Source organism: Lygodium microphyllum, chromosome 24 (assembly GCF_053477565.2).
Source record: "Lygodium microphyllum isolate KBCC chromosome 24, Lygodium_microphyllum_v1.1.10, whole genome shotgun sequence".
Classification (NCBI taxonomy): Eukaryota; Viridiplantae; Streptophyta; class Polypodiopsida; order Schizaeales; family Lygodiaceae; genus Lygodium; species Lygodium microphyllum.
In genome coordinates this window covers 31,792,464-31,818,390 of record NC_141158.1, presented here as the reverse complement: position 1 = coordinate 31,818,390, position 25,927 = coordinate 31,792,464, and the positions used below count along the sequence as shown (strand labels likewise).

The following is a 25,927-nucleotide window of genomic DNA, read 5'->3' as shown; positions in this document are numbered from 1 at the left end:
CACAAAACCAATTATATGATAAAGCACAAATTAATAAACTTAGAACACAGTTAGAGTTAGGGTTAGGATAGCATAGAGACAGTGAACACAATGAATAATAAAATGAATGAATAATGAATATACAATACTCAGTGTGCAAACACACTATGCAGTTAATATTGAACCTCGAACTCTTATATCTTTGGGATCAGGGCCGAGGTTATGACACGTAGAGTGTGTCTACTTGGAATGGATATTGAATCGGAGCAACGACAGCCTTCGTCAAACACTAACAAACACAACCAAGGAAGGCTGGATCTGATGTAGGTAGCAATGTAGGAGAGAGAAAGACTATAAATGCATATACTGCAGAAGAGAGAAAATTTGAACGATAGTTGTTAGGTGCAAAGGCAACGGACAAAGATGAGAGAATGTTCAGGCGGCAGTCAAAAATAAAAAACACAACATTTAGAGGAGAGAAGATCAGAGAGTGACAGTTCCTAATTGATAGTGACAACACCAAATTGTAGACGACATCTCCTAGGACTTGGCGATAGCTGCAAACAGGTGATGAAAGCTCGAGCTAGGCGCTAGATGGTTTCACCGCGATGTTCGCTATGAACAGGGTGTGGGCAATAGAGATACGGCTTTTGAAATATGCAAAAAATGAGATTGAGACAGAGTGGTGCGCTACATGCATATTTAAAGAAAGTTTGGAGAACTCAAATTAGAGTTTGACATGTGGGACAAAGTAACTCTAGGATCATGTTTCTTTTTAAAATAAGAAGTTTTTTTTCAAGAATTAAGCGTGTTTTGGGGTTGTTTAAGTCAGACTGATACACTTTTAGCTCAACATATATAGGCTAGATTGTGTAGCTAACCCTTTGACCCTTATTCAATGCCAAGTGGTGTAAAAGCTATTCACACCCAAACATGTAATTTTTTACACAATGATGTGCGTTCATACATGGGGATGAATAAATCTAACAAACCCTTGTTTGCATCGTGGGGATGAAAAAAAAAGAGGTCTTATCTCAAAGAGGTAGTGTCTATTCCCATAGAATGATTTTGAAAAGTAGATGTATATGTAAGAGAGATTGAAACCAGCATTCCTTCCCTGGATGAGTGGTAAATCCTTGATTGCAACTTAATTACAACAACAAATATTAAATGGATTGCTGAAAATACAAATTTACCTACTGATCTTGGACAATGCACACCTGATTGGCCACAAAATTGGTGTCCCTTTTGGTATTTCTTTAGCTTTATTGAAAAAGAAGTTGATTTACAATGCAATTTTCCTAATCCCCTTCGCAATCCAAACTTCCCTTGGTGTCCAAAGTGATCCACAAGTCTTCAATCTGTTTTGCCCCTTGATTCCGGCACGTAATTGGTTTTTATCCACTTCATAGATGATGGAAATGCCCGAAATTCAATGGCTGGCTAGTCCTCCACCTGAATTTACCTGAAATTCACCTTCAGCCCTGAAAAGTCCAAGTCTTGGAGCTTCCATTTTGTGGCACGCTTCTCATGGCTGTTGCTAAACGCTAATTTCTGCTCTAAATTAGGGTTTACTGCAGAGACAATTTCTCAACCTCCAAGGGTCCAAATGCTTAGATCTTCGTCGGTGTAAATTGAGCTTGATCCATCACTTATGTCAAAGTTAGTCTTTGGACAATCTATACTATGGTTTAGAACTCAAACATTATGATTCGTACATATCATATAAGGAAAATTGAAATTAACATGTAAATAGTCTATCTATAATATGGACTGAGTTAAGACATCATGATTCTCATTTCAAAACAAATCGACAAAATGTCAAAATCAAGAATGAATCGTAATATATCATAAATAACTCATAAGTGAGACTAAAGTCGTATAATATTTAAATTTCAAGGCAAGAATAGATACTAGATTGACAAAGTCTAATAACTAAACAAAATCACAAAAAAATCAGTCTCTCATTCAAAATCTTGAGCCCCTATGAGTCATTACACATCATCATCATCATGTTTAACATTGCCCAATGGTTTTTGTCAAAAAAGCCATGTTTTGGGTTCCAACTTACAAAAATAAAAAGTAAAATTGTCCACGTTTTTACTCTCAGAAACGTTTCGTACGTTAAGAAACGTTTTGTACGTTAAGAAACGTTTCATAAGTTTCAAATTCAAACAAAGGTGTTTCTTAGTTGCTATGTGTACGACATGGTTTAGAGGTGCATGTGCGTGGTTGAGGGGTTGATCAAAAGCTAATGTGACTTAGAGGCATTGGGTACATGACCAAAGGCCAAATACATGGGTATAGCTTTTAGGATCTAGCGAGACGCCATGCGCCAAGTGGTTAGAATCCCCCCCTAAAACATAACTTTGTGAATCGAAAGGAAAGGAAATAGAAAGAAAGACAAGTCGTTTTTGATCAATATTCGGCCAGAGGACCCCACACAATTTTAATAAGTGTTGGAAAGATCTTAATACATTTGTCAGTATGGCTAGTGTCTAATTTCAATATTTTTATGTTTTTAGTTGTAATTTTTAAAAATTTTATTGGGATAAAAAAAAGTTTCCGCTTGATGTTCATGTAATGGACATCGCGATTAATATTGATTGCTTGGGATGGCGCCACCAAGCATTGGATGTGTGGCGGGTCATTTTTCGCCCGATCTTAAAGGTGTGAGCCATTAGAGACCCAAATTGGATGTCAAAGGGTTTCAACATGAAAAACCTCAAATTTTGATCATGAAATTTGGAGAAATTTTAAAGAAATCGAAAAGCCTCAAATGTGTGTAAACACCCCCCTTAAGATATCATTAAACCTTTATGATTAAAGGTTGAATAGAAAGAAAAAAGTTTTAATGTGGCTTATTTGTTCGTCGATGTGTTGACAGTTGATGGGCAACTTACGTGGCTAGGCTGTAGATGGGGATAGACACGTTGGAGTTAATGAATCCAAGCAAGCAATTGGATGACCTCGTGAGGCACGTGTGTGGTGATGGGATCGTGACAATTGTGTGATCGGTCAGCTGATATGCCTTGAATAGAGTACCGCGAGCAAACTAGGCGAGATCCATGATAACGCAGATGGATAGTGGGTAGGCGTGTTCTCGATGGATTACCCAAATGTTGACTAAGAGTAGGTTTGTCGTGAAGGATAGGTTACGTGACGTGCATCAGGGGCAAGCCAGGGCCGTTGAGCTTAACACTTTTCTTGCTCCTCTTCTTGTTCTTTAGCTTTTCTTTTGTCTTTTTCTTTTTCTATTGTTGGAACTACTAGGGAGCTGATCAAGAATGCATTATGGTGAGATGCGAGCTTGGGCAACAGCGAGTGAGTAGGCATACTGAGCTACCAAGGCAGCTTAGGTGGCAACACCGGATACTACTCTAATACCACTGTTGGGTATGGAGCTCGTGAAGATGGACTAGCAAGCTATGGCGGATGGAACTCCAAGGGGGGAGAGAGAGAGAGAGAGAGAGAGAGAGAGAGAGAGAGAGAGAGAGAGAGAGAGTGTGAGTGAGAGTGAGTGAGAGTGAGAGTGAGTGAGTGTTATATTAACGTCTACAACAGCCTATGAGACCAAAATGTTGCATACAAAATGTCTGGGAGCTTTCAAAAGTCCCAGTGAAGCTAACGTTTATGCTATGTTGAACTAAATTGAGTAGGTACAAAATGATATTTAGACTAGATACAATCTAGAGGTACTCCCAGTGCAGTGTGGAACTGCTCCTGGAGTGTTCATCCTAGGATGTCCCGCATGGGTCGGTCTAACATGGAGAGACTAAAGCGGCGGGGTAGGGCCCTCTGATGGCGGCGTAGTATCCCTTGTATCTTTGACATGTGTCTTCTGCGGGGACGGGGGCCGGCGGGGCGTGGGCACCGGGCTTTGCCTCTCCCTGTGGCTATTTCTACGGTGGTCTGCTGGGGTCGGGAGGCCAGTTGGGCTAGTGGGGGCTCGGTATTTGGTAGAATTCGTTGAGTGTGCGTTGGTTGGTGGCTCCTTGTCTTTGCTCCGTGGTTCGTAGAAGGTGGTCTCCGTGGCGTCGTATTTCCAGTAGAAAGAGCCCCAAGCATCTCTGGTCTTTGAATTCCATCATCTTGGAGAGTGGTCCGAATCCTTTGCTGAAGAGGCAGTGGAAGCGTCCTCGGATTTTGTAGTACATTGGGCATCTACAGATATAGTGTTCCTCTGTCTGTGGCTCGAGATGGCAGAGCTGACAGATTCGGTTTTCTGGGGGGGGGGTTGGCCACGTATTTGCCCGTTTCGACCCGTAGTTGGTGTGAGGACGTGCAGATCTGCTTGATGGCACTTCTGACCCCGTGAGATAGAGCTGTGTCCATGTAGCTTGGGCGGGTGATGAAGCCATCCGGGGAGATGTGCAGGAAGTGCTCTCGGTAGAAAGCCTTCTTGGTTCCTAGTTCCGACGTGGAGGTCACCCATGTCCTGGCTGTGTCTGTCTGGACGATATCCATTTTGATGATGCGATTCACCTCCTCTCGGCAGAGCTCCAGGTGTGGGCAGTCTAGGCTGTATTGTAGGGGGGGGAGGTGGTCCATGTGCAGGCCATGGAGCCGTAGCCAAGTCTCTGTTCGGGCATACCAGCACTCAGTGTCCCCTTGTGTTGCTAGCTGTTTGGATGACTCCAGGGCGAGTTTGGGGTACCGGTGCCGGGGCAGGTCCCATATTCGGTGCAAGGTCACGGTCTGGAAGAGGGCCTCAGCCACGAGGGGCGGTGCCCCCAGCTTTGCGCAGATGATCTCGTGTGGCACAGAGGGCTTGTTTCGGATCATCCGTGAGATCATAAGTATTAAGGGTCTCTCCATCTGCTCCCATCCCTCATAGGTGGCCTCCTCCTTAGGCAGTCTGGACCCCCATATGGGAGCCCCGTACAGGAGGGCTGGTGTGACCAAGGTGTCAAAAAGCCAGAGCTTTGTTCGGGGTTCCTGGAACTGTATGCGGGCACATTGGTTCTCCATTGACCCGAGGGCTGCATAGCCTCAGGTTAGTCTATCTTTTGCTGCTTTTCTTAGGGTAAATCTTGGTCCAGAGAATGTAGTCCCCGGATAGATGTATCTTTGGATCACATCCATGGTCTCTCCGCCGTATGTGAAGGGGGGTACCGACCGTCGGAGCCATTGGGTTGAGGTGTTGAACACCATGACCTTGGTTTTCCCCAGGTTCACAATTAGGTCTTTGTTTTGGCAGAAGGCGTGTAGTGCGTCCAGTTTGTGTTGTAGCCCTTCGGGTGTGCTGGAGATGAGGACTATGTCATCTGCATATAGTAAGATGGGTATCAGTGTCCCTCCCAGGCTCGATCCCTCCTCGCCCAATCTATCTATGTACTTTGAGATCTCATCAATGTAGAGGCCAAATAGGGTGGGTGAGAGTGGGCATCCCTGCTTGACTCCGATGGTGCTGGTTATCTCCTTTGACAGCCCTCCTGGTGTCCGAACTCGGCCCATTACCGATTGGTATAGTGCCAGTATCCCCCATCGCATTTCTCCAGTTCTTGTAGTCTCTGCGTGAGCCTCGCTCGTGGGACAGTGTCAAAGGCCTTGGAGAAGTCCACGAAGCAGCAGTACACCCGTCTTCCATGTGGTCTGCCCTCCTCTATGATGGCTCTCAGTGTGAGGATATGGTCAAGGGTGCAAAAACCCCTCTTAAACCCAGCTTGTCCTGCCGCCCGGTGTTGGTGTTGCTCTGCCCACTTGCTTAACTTGTGGTCCAGTATAAGATCTATTAAAGTCTCTAAAACCAATACGATTGGTATCATCATCTCTCATTAGAGAAGAAGAGATCGAGATAAATGTGTAGGTCTACATGGTGGATTGGAATGAGAAGTAAGGAAAACTGAAAAATTTGAAAAAGCTGGAAAAACTAGGTTTAAAAGATTAAAAGAGTGTAGAGTATCTCCTCATCAATCTATGGAATCCACCAAGACTTTGCAAGCTACCTCGAAGTGAGTCAGCACGCCAATTTGCATCTGTAACGAGCAATTGTGATGCGAATGTGATGCATATGGACATGCCTATGTCACTGGTACTCTAGGGCGTCGTGCTCTGCGTAATGTTGTAGCTCTGTCAATTGTGATACTGCTTGATGATGTCCCTCGATGATGCCTATCAGTAGCAGATGTAGTGTTTGGGGTGGCAGCAATTGGGATTCAGCTACACTGAAAAAGTTTGTAACTGCTCTCTGGAGAGGTGGATGAGGTTGGGATCGCCTCCTATCTTGTAACAACACTACTCTGCGCCGTTGGAGCTCCAATAAGAAAAGATCCAAACATCTTTGGTCCTCTTAGTCCATCACTCGTCTTAGTGGTCCAAAGACCTCCTTAAAGAGACAATGATAGCGGCCTCGGATATCATAGTATCCAGCACATCTGTAGATGTAGTGCTTCTCCGTTTCTAGCTCCAATCCACAAAGGTGGCACATCCTCTCATTGGCTGCAATATGGCTTTATCGACTTGTCTCAATCAACAACTAATGCGATGAGGTGCAAATGTGACCAATAGCAACTTGGAGTCCATGGGAGAGGTGAGCATCCATGTATTTGAGCCTCACTATGAAATCATCATGAGAGAGTTGCAAGAAGTGGCATTGGTATTGTGCAATCTTCATGCCTAATGGGAAAGGGGGCTTGGACCAAGTCCTTCCTGTCTCCACTTTAGTGATATCTACTTTGATCACACTAATCAGCTCTGCACGACTAAGACTCAAAGTAGGGCAATCAAGGTTGTCCTTCCTGTCTCCACTTTAGTGATATCTACTTTGATCACACTATTCAGCTCTGCACGACTAAGACTCAAAGTAGGGCAATCAAGGTTGTGATTGAACGATGGTAGTCTATCTGTACACAAAGAGAGAGAGAGAGAGAGAGAGAGAGAGAGAGAGAGAGAGAGAGAGAGAGAGAGAGAGAGAGAGAGAGAGAGAGAGAGAGAGAGAGAGAGAGAGAGAGAGAGAGAGAGAGAGAGAGAGAGAGAGAGAGAGAGAGAGAGAGAGAGAGAGAGAGAGAGAGAGAGAGAGAGAGAGAGAGAGAGAGAGAGAGAGAGAGAGAGAGAGAGAGAGAGAGAGAGAGAGAGAGAGAGAGAGAGAGAGAGAGAGAGAGAGAGATTAGTGCGTGCACATTAGGCAATGGAGATGGATGAATAGGTGATAAGAGTGTGACACAAGCAAGAAGAAAAAATAGAAAAAACGCCAATTTTTGGTTAGCAGGCTTGGACCGGCCATTCCAAACAGGGAATGGCAAGGAACGGGCTTGGGAATAGCGGGGAACATTCCCTAGCAGATTCATCTCCTTGGAGAGTTTGGAATGAGTTACATTGTTCATGTAGGTTGGAAGGGCCGTTCTCTGTTTCTATGATTGGTGGGCTTTCCCTTGCTTTGGTCCTTTTGAAGTGCCTAATCTTAAATGACAGTTGCCTTTTTTGTACAACCAGTGTGGAATCTTTGCATCATAGATTTATTTCTTGCCCTTTGGCTATCTTCTAACGAATATTTGACTAGTGGTTGTTGATCTATTGTTGTGCCCTTTTGATTGGGTTTTGGCTAGGGCCAATATCTCATCTTAGTGGAGCCACGTATGAAGATGTTGTTTCATTTTTTCAGATTTTGGGGTTGTTGGCATAATTGGATCGCCTGGAATGCTTTTGTCTTTGACTTTGTCACGGGCATCCAAGGACACAGTCAAACTCGAGGGTCTTCTACATTGGGAGTTAGATCATGTGCAGCATGTTGATCTCCTCCCTAGGGTTGATTTAGGTCTTTGGCATACAACAATCTGTGTTTCTTTTTTGTTGTGACTTTTGTACTTGTTTAGTTATTTGATCTTCTATAAAGCGAGTTTATGTACGATGGCTTAGCACCACTAGATGGACCAAACAACTCTTTCTTCTTTCAGTCCTCTCACTCAGGGGATTGGACGATGACATAGATAGAGGAGTTGAAGAGTCAGATGTCAGACTACATCTCCCAATAGATGGGAGAAGAAGAACAAGCACTGTTTGCACAACAATGACGTGGTAGCATGATGAACATTAACTGGTGGGTTGGTGCCAAGGTCCCACACTTGAGCATTATATTTCGAGCCCCTTCACAGTGGAGGGCTCCGAGGGATGTGATCGAGTGGCCCCTAGCACAGGCGGCCCGTTTCTACTAGTGTATGGAGTCACGACTCTGAGCATGGCTGATAGATGCATTGACTGTATCACCTGGAGCATCTATCACCCCTATCGTTAGGCCGAGGGCCACCATGGGGAAGTAGAGTTCGCCGTCTAGGCCTGCGGCAAAGCGTACCTACATGCCCCATAGTTTCTCATCCTCATTAGCAGCTTCCACACCAAACAGATGTCTGTTCGGTCAGTCGCAGGATTCCCCATGAGCTTACATCTTGCATCCTAGAATGTAAATAGTCTCTACTATAGTGGGGCACGTGGATCCAGGAAGTTGATTGTTCGACACAAGCTGCAGCTTGCCGTTGTCGGACGGATCGACATTTTACTTTTACAAGAGCACAAGCTCACTCCCTCCCAGGCCTAGCGGGTAGGGAAGGTACTTCTGGGCAGCTTGCACACTTATTGAGAGCACGCCATAGGTGCCCACGGCAGGAGTGGAGGCGTATGCACCTCTATTGGCTCGAGTCTCACCGCCTGTGTATGAGACCATGGGACAATAGTGACAGGGAGGATTCTATGGATCGGATTGGATATTGGGGACTCGTGCTTGGGAGTCCTCAACGTCTATGTCCCTATGGAGGTTAGGGCACACAACATGTTCTGGGTGGAGATGGCGGATTCACTCCCAGAGGTGGACTCCTGGATTGTCGGAGGAGACTTCAACAACTTCGAGGCTTTGGAGGACCAGTAGGGTAGAGGCAGAAACTATCAGGGCATGACCAGGGAGGAGCAAGAGGCATGGGAGGTATTTCTATTGGCAGTAGGTGCACATGATGCCTGGAGAGACCCTGCCTTCCACAGGAGAAAGAAGCCGCTGTACTTTTCTTGGGGATACAGGCGGCTAGGTGGAGTCCTGCTAGAGTGGTTGGACATGTTTTATGTGGGAGAGTGGGGAGGCTCTCGTGGGGACCAGATTGAGGAGTTGGCGGGCACCACGTTGTCTGATTACTGTCCCGTTCTCGTGACACTAGATCCCCCAGCATCTGCCCTAGACACTGGATCCTGTAGGATCCGTGACTCGATCTGTAGGAGGAAGGACGTGACGAGGCAGATAGAGCAGCTTTGGAGTAGGGAGTGGGGCAGGAGGGACTGGATCGTAGAGGAGGTTGCAGAGGTCCTAGTTGAGTCGAGCAGAGTGTGCCAAGAGATAGCCATACAGGCTAGGCAGCAGGGCTGGGAGGAGAGAGCGCTCCGGTGGGACCTTGCTGCCACACAGAGATTACTACAGGAGGTAGCAGGGAACCCCACCCTCCACGCGTAGGAGGTACAAGTGTGAGCAACCATTGCTCGCCTAGAGGACAAGCGCTCTGAGTTCTCTTTCCGGACCTCAGCAGCTTTTTGGGCACGGAAGGGGGATACGATGTGCAGGGAGTTTTTCCAAGTACACCAGCCTCGCATCTCTCAGGAGTGCAGATACGCAGCCTTCGAGATCAGTATGGGAGGACCCGTTCAAGCCCAGACAAGGTGATGGAGATTGCCACTAAGCACTACAAATGGCTTTTCCAGCAGGAGACAGCCTCAACTAGAGGACAACGATGTAGGCAACAAGTCTGGAATCACATCCCGTCCCTTGTCATAGAGGAGATGGGACGCCCCCTCCTGGCCCCCTTCACAGAGAAGGAACTAGAGGAGGCTTTCCATACACAGGACGGGCAGAAATGCCCAGGAGAGGATGCCCTCTCTAAGGCCTTCTTTACTACCTACTGGGAAGTGGTGACCCCCTATCGATGGCCTTCCAAGAGATCTTCACTTCAAGACAGATGCCAAGGAGCCTTTCGGTAGGCCTTATCAGTCCTCTCCTCAAAGGGGGAGACCGATTGGAGCTTTCCCAGTGGAGACCGATCACCTTATTGTCACTGGCCTATAAGACACTGGCAAAGATGATTGGTAGGCAACTATGTCCCATGCTGCCAGACATCATCCATGACACACAGACAGGCTTTGTCCAGGATAGGAGTATCCTAGACAATGTATTCACCTTCTTTGAGGCGACAAAGTGGGCTAGGTACAGTGGGTAGAGATTGGCCGTACTACTCTTGGATTTCAAGAAAGCTTATGATAAGGTGGACTGGGATTCCCTACAGGGTACCATGGTGAGGTTGGTTTTCCCCCCGGCTTGGATTCGCGGGGTCGCCACACTTTACAGATCGACCACCAGCAGGGTTCTCATAGGTGATAGGTGAGGGGAGGAGTTTCGGCTGGAGAGATTGGTCCAACAGGGCTGCCCCTGGCCCCGTACCTGTTCCTACTCTTTGTAGAGGCAATGTCTCACTTCCTTAGGTCCTGTGTGAGCGGATTACGTGGCCTCCGACTTTCCGTGAGAGAGGAGACTGAGTTGCTAGACTCAGAGTATGCAGACGATACAACACTACATAGAGGACGATGAGTTGATGTTGGAGAGAGTGGGCTGGTGTTTTGTTCCGCAGCGGGAGTGAAAATCAACTGGCGAAAGTTGGTTGGTTTCCTCACAAACCCGGACTTTAGCACGGAGTGGGGCGTCCACCTAGGATTTAGATGGGCGAGCAAAGGGCAGATTGTTCGATACCTAGGGTTCCAGTGGGACTCGACATCACTCCCGCCTAGCAGTTTCTTCTTGTCCTTGATTCTATTCGAAGGAAGCTGACTTATTGGAGCACGGCTCGCCTCTCATTGGCCAGTCGAGCCCTGGTGGTTAACCAGGTCCTCCTAGCGACGGCCTGGTACATCGCCTCGTGTTGGTGCTTCTCCTCATCCTGCGTAGTGCAGCTTCGCCGCCTAGTGCAGAACTTCCTTTGGTCCGGGTCCGACAGCTCCAGGGATTCCCGTGTCAAGGTGGCGTGGGCGACCATCATACGGCATTGGTTAGAGGGTGGGCTTGGGATCATAGACCCAGAGTTTCAGAGTATGGCCCTGTTTGGTAAGCTAGTTGTCCGTGGCCTCACACCGGGAGGGCAAACCTGGAAGGTCCTATTGCAGGAGGGTCTTCAAGATTGTAGACCGAGGCTTGGTGGTGAGTGGAGGCTGTCCCTGAGATGGATCTTCACGTCAGCCCAAATCACCCCCCCCCCCCCCCCCCCCCCCCCCCCCCCCACACACACACACACACACACACACACACACGATTACCTTTCCTACGCAGCTTACTCCGCGTGTGGTAGGGCCTCTGTAAGACCCTAATCTAGAGCCCCCCAGGCTGCTAGGGGGAGATAGACCGTCAGCCGATGATCTGGAACCTCCAGGACAAAGATCGGGAAGGGGCACAGATTGGCGAGCGCCCTCACATCCAGTGGGCTGGTTCGGAGGCCGGCCGAGCTCGTACCATCAGGACATGGCGGGAGGTGTACAGAATGGCGTACGAGAAGGTGCTGCAGCGAGTTTTAGGCTGCCAGAGGAGTGGAGTTGAGGCGAAGGGAGATAGACATAGCAATACCTCCGGAATGGCTTGCTGCCTCGATACGAGTGCCAATAGAGCTTGGGGAGGTATGGCCCACCAGGTTTGTACTAGCAGGCATCCCCCTATAGGTAGCAGGTAGAGTGGGCGGCGCCCCGCAAGGGACTTTCTTCACCGTTCAAGAGGGGGGGGGGGGGGGGGGCGTCTGGCCTTTAACAGAGGGCAGTAGGATGAGGGGATAGCTGCTCTTTCATGGAGGAGGATTCGGGTGGTGGGCCTTCACGGAAAGACATGGCGATTGGACCCCTATGTTTTTTGGAAGGAGCTCAGGGAGTGGTGCCTTTGGATTTGGGAGGGCAGATCACTTGATGAGTTGGAGTGGGATCCAAGAGAGTGGCTCTGGCAGACCAGTGCAGTCGCCATGAAGGCATCAAGGTTCCTTAAGTACAATGCCAGGATTGGCAGACACGTACTGATGCAAGAGGATATGGATTGGGCACCGTCAGGTAGCAGGCACTGGGCGGAGCACAGCGTCACGGAGCCGTTCCGACGGACCTTGTGGCGCTGCCTATGGGATAGCTGAAGGCCAAGGAGGATATCGTATTTCTTATGGCTGGTGGCACATGGAGGCTTGGCGATGGGAAGTTGGCTTGCCCAGATGCAGGATGGAGGTTGTAAGCGTTGCACACAGCAGCCTCTAGAAACCCCAAAGCACTGCCTTTGGTCATGTGAGGAGGCGCAGCTTGTGTGGAGAGGAGCATGCCGCATCCTCCGCCGTACAGCACCCAGCCTTGGATGTATCTCATGGGGAGCTTTTTGCTGGCAGGTAGTCAGTAGTTAGCTAGGGCCGTCACCTTTTGTATGAGGCCGGGATGCAGGACATGATATTCATCCCTGAGGCAGGGTCGTGCGTAGTGGTTGGTTTGGAGGCTCTATCCATCCGCCACATACCGGAGCCCACATCAAACCGCCTTGAGGTATGGGAGATCATAGGGAGTCTTATTGGATGGCATATGTTGAAGGGGCGGTGTGAGGAGACTTTCGGCGGAGAGAGACTTTCAGCACAGGGGACCCTAGCTGAGCTCTGGACCTCCATCATCCACTCCCTCCGCGGCCGTTGGGATCATGTGCAGGGCGAGTCCAGAGCTTGTCAGGAGCTCCCTGGTTGCTTCATGTATACCTGGGGCGGCGAGGACTTGTTTTCGTGATGCAGACAGGCAGCCCCAGATGGCGATATACCCTCCCCTCCATGGCTTCTTGCCCCCATTCCCCCTAGACCGCCCTAAGAGGCTTGTTTTCATGATGTATTTGTGTTTCTGCATCAGCTCCAGCTAGTTTGTTGAGCATGAGCACTCCGTTGTAATAAGTTTCTTTGAGTAATATAATCATTCACATTTTATTTGCAAAAAAAAAAAAGGGTTTATTCGGTCCATCGTAAAGATGAGGCTTTGGATAAGTTAAAAAAATCCTTGTACTTATTGAAAATATGACCAGCAAAATATTAAAGTGTCTTTGCTCTGACAATGGTGTGGAATATGGGTCCAAAGCCTTTTCAAGACTTTTGTGATAGCAAAGGGATAAGAAGGGACCTCATTGCCCCTTATAATCCACCCTAAAATGGTGTTGCAGAGTGCATGGATAGGATTAGTGAAGAGAATGTTGGTACCATGCCTTCTCATGCTACATTACCTCATGGATTTTGGACAAAGGTGCTTATGACAACCGTACACTTGATAAATTGGTCAATAAACGTAGCAAATGACCTTCACATACGCACTTGAGTGTTTGGCTGTGAGGCATTTGTGCACATACTTGAGGAAGAACGCAGCAAATTGGAGTCAGTCTTGCAAATGCATTTTGCTAGGATATGGTGATGAGGGAGGAATGGGGTATAAGTTAGGGATCTCGAGAAAAGGAAAATTATACGCAGCAATGATGCAATCTTTTGGGAAGATGCATAAACAGCTAAAAAAGACAGAGGAAGTGAGAGGGGTTGTGTCCGAAGAAGAAATACTTGTAGGACAACAAAGAGTGGCCGCTGTGTACAACAGCAAATACTTGTTGTAAATGACTCTATAAATGTAGGGAATGATGCTGAAATTGGTCAGCAAGAAGTTTGCATGATATATCACAGTTTCAACAAGAAAATGTGCCATTGGAACAGTCGGAACATGTAAGATAGCATGCTGAACCTTTCAAACAGCAAGCTGTTAATGCATATTTGCAGATTGAATAGCTAGCAAACATTGATCATTGGGTCCATAGATTTACCAGAAATATCTAATAGTCAGATAGGTTTGTTCCTGGTGCGAATTATGTTGTTGATTATGTGATGTTGATAGATTGTGCTGAACCGTCATGCTTCAAGGAAGCAAATGGATGGAGAGGACAACAAGAAATATTTAAAGAAAAATGGTACTTGGGATTTGATGCATTTGCCTAAGGAATAGAAAATCCTATCGTGCAAATTGGTTTAGAAGATGAGGTCACCTTTGGTTTCTCGCCAAAGTACAAAGCACGGCTTGTTGCCAAAGGGTGCAAGCAGAAACATGGGATTGACTTTGATGAGCTCTTTTCTCTTGTAGTTAAAATGACTACTTCGTGAACTATATTGCACTTGGTTGCATGTGAGCATAGAAAACTCATAGAGATGGATATAAAGACTGCTTTATTACATGAGGACATTTGTATACAACAGGCATAAGGTTTTGTGGCTAAAGGAGAAGAGAAGATGATATGTAAACTTAACAAAAGCTTGTATAGGCTAAAACAAGCATCGCGTAAATGGTCTCATAAGTTGGATACATTCATGCAATGCCAAGGATTTAAGAGAAGTCAAGTGGATCATTGCTTGTATACCAAGAAGGTAGGAGATGACAATCTTATTATACTGATTTTGTATGTAGGTGACATGTTGATTGGTGGTAGGGATGTTCATGTGTTAAACACATTGAAGCAAACCTACATAGCAGCCTTGATATGAAGGATCTTGGTGAAGCAAATCATATTCTTGGCATGCATATACTGAGGAACAGAACAAGAGGTCTTCTTTATCTGTCACAACAAGAGTATGAATCTAAGATTTTGCAGCATTTCAATATGGAAGAGGGGGGGGGGGAAGCAATTGGTGTACCATTGCCTCCATATGTGAAACTCAGTGCAAAGGACAGCCCTACATGTGATGATGAAAAAACTGAAATGGCTAAGATCTTGTATACTTCAGCTGTGGGTAGCTTGATATATGGTATGGTTGCTACACATTGTGAGATAGCATTTGTGGTGAAAGTGGCTAGCAAGTACTTGGCACATATTGGTAGAAAGCATTGGGAAGCAGTGAAAAAGGTATCATGCGATATCTTAAGGTATCATGCGATATCTTAAGGGCACAAAGGATTTGTGCATTTGCTTTGGAAAGCAAAAAAAAGGTCACAAAGGATTTGTGCATTTGCTTTGGAAAGCAGAAGGAAGGTCATTGGCTTTATGGATGCAAACTATGTCGGTCATATTGCAGGAAGTCTACTTTAGGGTATGTATTCACCCATGTATTCACCTTCACAGGGGGTGCAATTTCCTGGATCTCCAGGTTGCAGAAGTGTGTTGGATTGTCTATCACAGAGGCAAAGTATGTGGCTGCCACTGAGGCATGCAAGGAGTCTTTATGGCTTTTACGTCTTATGGGAGAGCTTGGTATTATTGAGACTCCTGTCCTTTATTGTGATAGCCAGAGTGCTATCATACTAGCACGGAATCCCATCTTTCATGGAATGACGAAGCACATAGAGCTGAAGTATCACTTTATTAGGGATATACTTTACAGCTAAAGCATTGAGCTTGTCAAGGTAGATACAAATGATAATCTTGTAGATCTTCTCACGAAGGGTCTTCTTGCAGAGCTGTTTGCTCATTGCCGAGAGATGATGGGAGTTGGATAGTATATGTCTCTCAACTTTGTACATACTTAGACTTAGTTGGTTCTTTTGTCAACCTTAAGGCATGTCGCTTTTAGGTGGGAGGTTGTTGGGAATAAAGGGCCACCGTGCCTTTTATATGTGCTCGGGTGTGAACACACCCTCAGCACTTAATACTTTATTATTACATATAACTATCACCAAAACCTAAGAGAGGTACAACTCTTTGTCCCACACATTGTGCATCTCACTCTCTCTCACTCTCTACTGCTACTTACACACACACACACACACTCTCTCTCTCTCTCTCTCTCTCTCTCTCTTTCTCTCTCTCTCTCTCTCTCTACTGCTGCTGCTTGCCATTGCCATTGCTGAACATCAAACCCTCAGTGCTCGTAGGCCACCACAGAGCCATTCCTTCTTCATGTTCGTTTTCAGCTCATTAATTTGAGTTTGCATCTTTTCAAGTATGTTTGTGTATATTTATGCATGTGCGTGCTCATTTGTGTTTGTGTGCATGTGTATCTATGTATGTTTCTTTGATGTGGTTAAGAACCTAGTTAGAAGATATTTGAGTAAAAGAACTAGGAATAAAGTTGTAGTTTACATGCTGTTCAAGTACTCACTGATATTCTGTCTTCTTTCTGTAACGCTTCTTCAGATCGCTCTGCCGCCTCCTTAATTATCCTAAAACAACTTGTATACTTATCCACTGGTTCATAAATTTGTCTTGTTTTCTGTGCCAGTAGTAAGGATAACATTTCTATTGTTTATTTTTCTCTCTTTGAATTTTGGGCAGGTAGCTGCAATGTTCAAAGTCACCAGAGCAGAAATTCCTCCAATTCCAGAGGGTTTATCCCCTGAAGGGCAGGCTTTTATTAGACTCTGTCTGCAGAAAAATCCAGCAGATCGACCTTCTGCAGCGACGCTACTTGAGCATCCGTTTGTACAGATTCCCAATGATGATGCTGAAGTCATTGCCAACACTCTGAATCTACTTTCTTTGATGGTAAGCTCCAAATTGTGTGTCATTTGCTTCATACTTTGAAAGAGCTTGTACCTTGGAAGGGTCCAGTATTTGATATGTGGAAGTGGTTAATAACTTTTGGGGTTGTCAGATTCTCAAATGATTTCCTAATATCTCCCAGGATGCTGGTGAAAGGAGTATGCGCCAGGATAATGATGAGAGCTCTCGAGGTTCTCATAGGAGAGCTGCACCCCAGCGATCAAATGCCAGGTTAGGATGTCATTTTTGTTGCTTCTGTTTCTTCATTTTCTGCACCTATCTAACCTATTTTGAATGATGATATTTTGCAGCGAAGTGCCACATGGCTCTGGTCGGCCTGGTATTTATCCCTCTTTGAGTGCTCCTGTGTCTCCCCGATCATCCCATCAAGCCTTAACTGGCTTGTATCCCACAAGATCAGCTGGAATTCTTCCTGGGTATTCTACACCACCAATAGGAGGTTTGCCTGCTACTGGATTGGAGTTATACGGCGCATCTGGAAATCAGTTGAATATGCCTTACAGGAGATCTGGCAGACAATCAAATGGGAGGCCTGGAATCCCGACTTCTCTGCATGTCACTGTTAACAGAAGTTACCAACCTGATGCCCAGTGGAACATGGTTTCTGAGGACAGGCAAAATACATACAATTATACTCATAGAGGTAGTGAATATTTGACTTCTGGGCATGCTAGGTCTCTCAGAGATCTTGAACAGGAGACTACGAGGAGATCAAGTGGGGCACTCCAAAGATTGGACGAACAAGTAACTAGGCAGCTTCTCAGGCACTCGCCCCAAAGACCGATTTATCATGGACGAGGATCCCCTATCAATTCCTCAACGATAAGCCGTACTAGCAGCCATGATCTGACTGATTAATGATGTGGTCTTTGAACCATTTTGTAAACTGGCATACTGAAATTCTCTCATTGGAGCAAGAAAAAAGTGTGAAACTTCCACCAGTGGCTGAAGTAGATTGACCTGTGGGCATACTGAATGCTACCTGCAGCATGTAGTGTGTTCCTCACCAGTAACAGTGTTTCTGAATGTTGGGTGGTAGACAATTTTGATGGAAAGCAACCTTGGTACAGATTATGGCGTCACGAGTTTGCCTGGAAACTGTTTTTGACGGCTTCATCACTGGTCAACAAGTAGTCCAAGTTCTGAGGTATGGCCTTGCAAAGTAGGCATCTCTGTGGTGGATGCCTCTGGTAAGTATCTCAATTGCAACAGCTTTTTCCAGTGCTGTGATAGAATGCTGTAGACCCAGTGCGAATGTGTACGGAAGAGAATGCGGAGCTTTAATATACAAGTCCACAATTGTTGGCATTTACAAGATTGCCATGGTGGTTTTCAGACTGACCTTCACCAAATTTCATCCATAACACAGCTCATTGCTGCAGATCAGCATCACCTCGAGGTGGGGTGGATAGAAGAGGTTGGGTTGTCAAAGTCCGCCTTTCTGATTTGCTTCAAAGAATATATGTACTGTGCATCTATTTGTATTCTTGTGCCACAATGCATGGCCTACAAATCCCAAACCCTGTTGCCATCCTGGCAGATAGTTCCATTTTCACCTCCTTACCCAAAAGTAATCAGAAAGGAGCACCTGTTGTAAAATATCTGAACTGAAATTGGTGACATTAGAATCTAGGAACGTAATTCTATTTGTATTTCGTGACATTTGCAGTCAATAGGTTGTTCATTGTACTAAATAGCTGTAATTTATGAACTTTTTTGTAAAGTGCCTTCTGGACCTCAGATTGTGAGGAAATTCTCATATCATCTGGGATAATAATATCATTTGGGTAGTACAAAGAGATAAGAGTAAGTTCCAAGTCTGTTAGTTCCCCTCACCGGTGCCCTCCGTTAATATCTCATGCATCTCATGAGTTAGCACAAGCCATAGTGTGGTTTCGTTTGTATAGCATTACTTTCATGATAAGAACCTTATTTGACTGCAGGTGTAATAAAAACTGTTGGCCAATAGACGGCCATGTGAGTAATGGTAGCTTCTGAGCAGCAATATGGTGCATATAGACTGTGTGCAGACATGGTCAAGCATCTAGTCTCTGGGTAATTTATCACCCATCTGAAGGGGCCCAAGCTCATCTTATAAATATTATAGCTTCAAGCAACTTTGTATTATAACTTGGTGTCATTATACTTCTTGGAATAGTGATGTGACCACCAAATTCTTACAGCTTTTGCAGAGCCCGATCCATTATCATGACATTATGGGTGTGTTCCACTTCGGTTGCTTTGATTTTAATGGACCCTACCTGAAAGGAAGCTTGGTGTTTTAGAGTAAGCCAACCTCGTGGAAGTTACTATATGTATATCTTTTACATCACATGCATTCAATGCCTATTTATAAATATCTTTATTTGGGAATTTAAAGAAAATAAAATATAAATTTTTTAAATTTAATTTGTAATTAATCTTTATATATTACACCTTTCTATATATAAAAAATGTATGAAAATGATATTTTAAAAATACATTATTTTAAACTCACGTGATGCACATATATTCATGAGCAACTTACTCTAGAAGCCAGCGAAGGATCTTATATTCAAGGATGTACATCCTTTCTTTGGTCATTCCTAGGCTAATATGATATTCACCATGATCTTAACCTCATGAAAAAAACTGAACCATGCATGGATATTTTCCATGAAACCAATCCAACCAAACAATGTAAAGCATACATGAATTGACGAGGATAATGAATTCATCTTTGGACAGGGCTTTAGAAGAACGATGCCGTGTTTAATGTAATTAAGATAAGTTTTTTGTGTTTTAATTCCTTTGAACTTGATTAGTTTTGGCAAGGGGTCTTCTATGACCATATTTCTCAACTTCGTTAAGTAAATGCCGTGCATAGCTCTAATTGCTTGCCAAAAGCTAGAAGTGTAGACATTTTTTCATGTGGGTAAAGGGGCTATTTTTCCTTGTTTTTTCTTGTAGCCTTCAATATCATGAACGTTTGTGTGAAAGGCATTGCATGTCTCATTAGGTGTGGTTGGGGGAATTGGGATGATGGTTTTGTGTGTCCCCACCTTGGTCCCTAATCATATCTAGCTAACTAGTTGATCTCTTCCCCATAGAGCTCATGATGTCATAATCCAATGTGGAAATTATCATGGGACTTTGTCTAATTAAAACACTCCAAACTGGGTTTGTACATGGTAGAGAACCTTGTTGGTCCCTTTCTCTTCGACCCCTTTTTGCTCATCATTTTTCACTCTAGAGCCATCCACATTTGTTGTTCGGTAAATGCCCCTCTGGACTCTAGTGGTATGCATAGAGTCAAAGTTCTATGTTGCTAATTTGAATATGCTTGCAATTCCCAAGTTGCAAGGCTTCCTTATACTTGACTTGCTAATGTTTGATGATTTGTTGTTTATCTATCTCGTAATAACTTGACGTTCTCTACTTTGGCACCTTTTGCAAGTGTTGCCACATGCAAGGCATTGTGTAAGGTGCAAGTATAAGATGGTGTCCAATCCCCTCCATTGTTTGGTCAAATATTCTTCAAAGTCCTCTTGAAGGAGTAGCTCCAAGCCACCTTTTGTTGTATGTTGTGCCATGCCACTTTTGCTTGAGTCATTGGATTCATTTTGAGCTAGACTGTGGGAATTTTCAAACCAAGTGATGTAATTGAGTTATGTATGTATGTGAGAACCACTAGTAAGGTGTCTCAACTAGGACTTCGTTGATTACCAAAGTTTTCCTTGCTCGAGAGATCCAAGCCATGTACTAGTATGTCAACTCTTGTTGTTTGGAGTTGATCACAGGTACAACCTATGTTGGATAGCTATTATGTTGAGGCCCACTTAGAACCCAAGATGCATGAATGTGCCCTTTGTTCTCCCATTTAAAGCCGAAGTGAAAATCCCGATTTGTATTAGGATTGAGATCTACATGAGAACCAATTGACCTTTGTTGATTGATTTTTGGCTTTTATTGTGGTCCAAAGTTAAACTCATCCTCTACAATTGAGGCGCCTTCATGTTATAATCCTTGAATGAAGTAGATATTACCTCCACAAAGGAAAGTGATATGGGTCAAGGGGGCATTTTTGCTTGATTGATTGGGTACCCAATGATCACCTTGCTACTAGCTAACGTTTAAAGTGTTGAAATACTATCAATGATTCATTCTTGAAGAAAGCCTAATTGAACCATGGTACCATTCAAGAAGTCCTAATAGGCCATGTAGGATTTCTTGAAGCATATATTGTTGAAATTGCATGCATGAATCTAGGCATCAACTTTAGTTAAGCCTATCACCACATCAAAGTAGAAAGTAGCTTGTGCTTTGACATTCGACATAGATGTTGAATGTTTCAACATAGCAAGAAGCCTTTTGCCCCTTATACCTAATCTAACCTATAGAGCTTGTCCTTCAACAACAATAGTCTCATGGCCTCACACATGAGCCTTAGGCCACTCAAGGTTCATGTCCCTCAACATCAACCTTGAGCTTCAATATTCCCAATTGATAAATGAGTTTATTGGGAGCACTTTTCCAAAGCAGTTGGATTGCGAGCAAGAGAGATTTTGTAGTGGACAAGTAGAACATAAATAAGTTTTTCAAGGTTTTGTTGTAACTCTTGCCGAACTATAAGCTTCTTAGATCCATGCACTCCATTTAAGTGAGGGATATTATCCTTTGAGGAGGTGAATACTCATGATGGTGATTGTGGTTGCCCAAATAAGCTTCAACTCAAGGTAATCAAAGACCAATATAAGGGTTAAGTTTATTGTTTGTAGAACTTCTTTTGATGTATTGTTGTGTGTCCATCTTTGCCTTATGAGCCTAAGTTTAAGTCAAATGGGAAAATTAGGAGCTTTGCTGGTGCCACAATCTATAGTTTTCCTTATTGTATGCTTTCATCACAACTATATTAGGTGGTCATTAGTGGAAATATTTTGGGAAAAATGTTACAAAGTTGCTTGAAAACAAGGTCCAAAATGCAAAAATTTGGCTATAATTCATGGAAAAATTCACTCCTTATCATTACAAGTGGTTATAAGCTCGGTTCTTAGAGGAACGTGCCGATTCATTTGTTATATTTTACAACCATAAAAAACATATTCATTGTAATGTAGAGAGAGAGTAAATGTGTAACTTCCTAACTTTCCGTATGTATTTTACTCATAAAGTAAGCATTTTATTTGTTATTTAACATTAGATATGTGACTTCATGAGTATGTTAGTGTATGTATCTTGTGTGTATATGTATATGTCTTAGCTTACTTGACAAGTTTAGATGATAAAGGAATTTGCTTGCCAAATCTTCCAATATGTCTTAGGAACAAGTGACATTGGTGGAGATTAGGATTTCTAGGCCTTGATCATTGTATCCATTGCTTCCTTAAGCATTTCCACATTGCACAATTGGAGTGCATTTTCAATTTTAACCATGTGGCTTGCCTAGATGACCTTCCCCTCATGGGTGGTCAAGTTTGTTATGGTGCTTGCTTTTGGTTGTTGAGGCCAATTTGTGTCATGCCCATGGCCTATAAAGGCAACCACTCACATGCCTTTTGAGCACAACTTCTCAAACCATAATTCATCATCATCTTTCTTAGTCGGATTCTCAACTTCTACAAATAGGTCAATGCCCTCACTTACATGGCTCTTACATGTGTAGGGGTTGTAGCCTTGTGTTGCATTTGGATAGTGTATTTTCCTTTAGTTTCGTTTGAGTTTTGTGTCCTCTTCTCTTCTCTCCATGTTTCTTTTCTATTTTGCACATTGTCACAATGATATCATTATTGGTAAGAGTATCTACAAAGTGCCCTGAATATGTTGCATTTTATATCTCCTTCACCTAGGAGACACCTAATTTTGGAGGCCTTCCTCATATAGTCTCTTCCTTAGCAACTATTGTTCACACTTATCAAATCTTTCCAATATTCAAAAGGCCATACATAGCCACAAGTAGGTCACCATCCTAAAATGCAACTCCCATCAAGTCTTTCTTATCAAAAATCAAATTGCAACATTCTTTCTAGTAACTCTTTTCCATATGCAACTGGTCACCTACCTCCACAATGGCTAGCCATCATCAAATCATAGCTTTTAGCATCATAAAGCAGGCCATTTTCATTTTGAGGACGCTACCCATACAATGCCACAATCATTGGGTTGCTTTTCACTCTCAGAGGTAGTCCACAAGGTTGGTTTCCACTCTTAGAGGTAGTCCATATCAAAATGTAGATTCTTGTAGGTTTTTGAAAGGGCATACATGGTATGATTGGCAAGAGTAGATGGATAGGAATTGCAAGGGGTGTTCATGCTATTTGACATGTTCTCATCATTGATGGACTTCATCCACATTCACATGTTTTGATCTTCCATAAGATTTTCTACTTATCTCTCCTTTGGCTAGATGCAAGATCCGGGGGGGGGGGGGGGCATATTAGTAATCATTTTGTTATTCAATGTCTTATCTATGTACATCTCTTGATTGTAAGCCTTAGACTAAGTTAGATTAGGGATTAGGAGCTCTGTCTCATAGTCCTAGTCCATTAGTTTGGGGTGTGTGATGCCTTTAGTACATGTATATCAAGTGGACATTAGAGTTTTTAGGCCCAGATCATTGTCTCCACTACTCTTAAGGGTGTTTGCCATCTAGCTATCATGCTTTGTCAACTTTCTTAATTATGTTGGTAGAAGACGACTCTCACACTTGTAGAACAAACTGTTCACAACCTCATAAGCATGCTTTTCTTATATTTGGTTCATATTTCATCTAGAGGTTTGCATTGTGCATTCTTAAGGGATATCCCTTGCCTATGATTGTGTACTAAGATGGGCATGCGAGATGATGTGAGGTGTTGAGAAGTACGACATATGTTAATTCACATCCTATGTTTGCATGAAATGGAAAAGATGTTGTATGTAAAGTGTCCTAAAGTCAAAGTATCTACCCACTTTGGGTGATCCTCATTGTGTGCATGAAGCAAGAAGAAGAAGAAGAAGAAGAAGAAGAGGGATTGTGAGCCTCTATATCTAATAAAAACCGAAGTGGAGGGAGTCCGTGTGAGATAAATCAGATGAGAGGTCAGGAGCTCCATGTTTTCTTCTCCTCCATTATTCTTCTCTATTTTTTTCATTCTCACAGTCACACACAAGAGGTATCCTCAAAGTGATAGATTACCCTCAACTTAAGGACACTTTACATACGCTTGTACTTTAGATACATACAACCTTAGGATATGACTTAGGATATTCCTATTTATCAATACTCCCCCTCAAGCTCAGAATGAGCTTGTACACATAAGACTCCAAGTGCACTCCTGAAGAACTCAAACTTATCTTTACCTAATGCTTTGGTAAAGATATCAACATTTTGGTTATTTGTTTTCACATGGACCAAGTCAATCTCGCCATCAATGATTTTTTCTCTAATGAAGTGATAGTGCACTTCTATGTGTTTTGTCCTTGCATGGTAGACTGGGTTCTTTGCCAAGATAATGCTGCTAACATTGTCATAATACATAATGACTCCACCATCAATCTCTATCCCCATGTCATATAAGATCAATCTCAGCCATGTCTACTCACATGTTGCCAATGCAATGCCTCTATACTTTGCTTCAGTGCTTAATAGAGCAACTGTAGGTTGCTTCTTATTGCTCCAACTTACCATGGCTGATCCAAATGAGAATGCATAGCCACTAGTAGATCTTCTATCCATAGAGCTACCTGCCCAGTCTACATTTGAGTATCCAAACAATGTAGGCTTGATTTCTTTTTCATAAAACAAGCCAAATCCAGCTGTCTTCTTCACATATCTAAGAACTCTTCTCACTACATCCAAATGTGATTTGCATGGTTTCTGCATAAACTGACTTATCAATCCAACAGCATAACTCAAGTTTGGTCTTGTAATGGTCAAGTAGATAAGACTACCAACTATCTTTCTGAACATAATGACATCCTCAACATAAGATCCATCATCCATCAACTTAACATTTTGATCCAATGGTGTATCAACCGATTTGCATCTAGTCATGCCATATTTTTCCAACATCTCGAATGCATATTGCCTTTGTATCAGCCATATACCATGAGGTGTGTCAATAACCTCAATACCCAAGAAGTATCTCAATAAACCAAGGTCCTTTATATCAAACTCTTTATGTAACCCATGCTTGACTTCAAAAATCTCCTTCTCAAGTGTACATGTAATAATGAGATCATCAACATAGATGACAACAACTACCATACCATCTTCTGTATGCCTCACATAAAGTGAATAATCAGCTTTGCTCTGCTGAAATCCCATACTGCATAAGAATTTGCTGATTCTATCACACCATGCTCTTGGTGCTTGCTTCAGTCCACATAAAGCCTTCTTCAACCTGCATACATAATGTGGGTATTTTGGATCCACATAGCCCTCTGTTGATCCATGTACACTTCCTCTTCTAAGTTGCCATTCAAAAATGCATTTTTCACATCCATTTGATAAAGCTTCCAACCATATATAGAAGCCAAAGTAATTACCGATCTCACTGTTGTCATTTTAGCTAATGGACTAAATGTTTCTTCATAGTCCAAACCATAAGTTTGTGCATATCCTTTTGCAACTAGTCTTGCTTTATACCTCTCAAGAGAACCATCATCTGACTTACATTTGACCTTATAAACCCATTTACACCCAATGGATTTCTTGCCATGAGGTAGTTTCACCAAATCCCAAGTCTTGTTTTCCCTTAGTGTATCCATCTCTTCATCCATTGCTTGTCTCCACTCTTTGCTCTCTACTGCTTCTTCAAAGCAAGTAGGCTCCACATGTTGTACATAAGAAACCATGTATGCATAATGCATCTTCATGAACCCATTATAAGTCAATCTATCAACTGGATACCTTACCCTTTCTGACCTTCTCAATTGAGGTGCACTACCATCTGTCTCATGTGATCTAGCATGTGGTGGCACACACTTTCCTGCACTTCTAGTTCCAGGTGTTTTAACATGTGGAATGCCATACTCGTCATCTATAGATTCATCTTCTGAACTTTCAGCTATAGGTCTCTTTCCTTTTGCAACTTCTCCACTCCTTTGTGCATTTCTCAATCTACCACTCCATGGACTGTAGCTGCCAATGCTTTCCGCATTATCTTAAGGTCATGAAGCATCTTCCACATGCTGATTTTCAGCCTTGTTGTTTGCTGAAAATTTCTTTCCATAGCCATCATCATCATTTCTTTCATAGGAATCAACATCCACTGCAATTTTGGGCTTGTACCTGTCAGAGTGCAGGGGTGCGGAAGCGTGGGACCAAGACTGAGAGAGAGAGAACGCAGAGAGAAGAGAGAGAAAGAGACAATGGAAGATGAAGATCTGTTGTATAAGTGTGCTGTATACAAAGATATGCACATATGTACACGGGCACAGTGCGCTGGACTGCGTGTCTCCACCTCGACGATGCAACTTGCTGTTCACCTCGAAGTCCGCTGTAGTCTGCACGAT

The 25,927-nt window shown here is 43.7% G+C and overlaps 1 protein-coding gene across 1 annotated transcript in view; it reads left to right on the top strand.

The window, feature by feature from the left end:
- LOC148014956 (uncharacterized) overlaps positions 1–18,273 on the top strand; it is a 97,848-nt gene extending 79,575 nt beyond the window's left edge. The window contains exons 9-11 of the mRNA XM_087665066.1: positions 16,226–16,435; positions 16,575–16,663; positions 16,744–18,273. Coding sequence (XP_087521192.1) covers positions 16,226–16,435; positions 16,575–16,663; positions 16,744–17,311 — 867 coding nt within the window. The 3' untranslated portion in view covers positions 17,312–18,273. The remainder of the gene's footprint in view (positions 1–16,225; positions 16,436–16,574; positions 16,664–16,743) is intronic.
- The last annotated feature ends 7,654 nt before the right edge of the window (positions 18,274–25,927 follow it).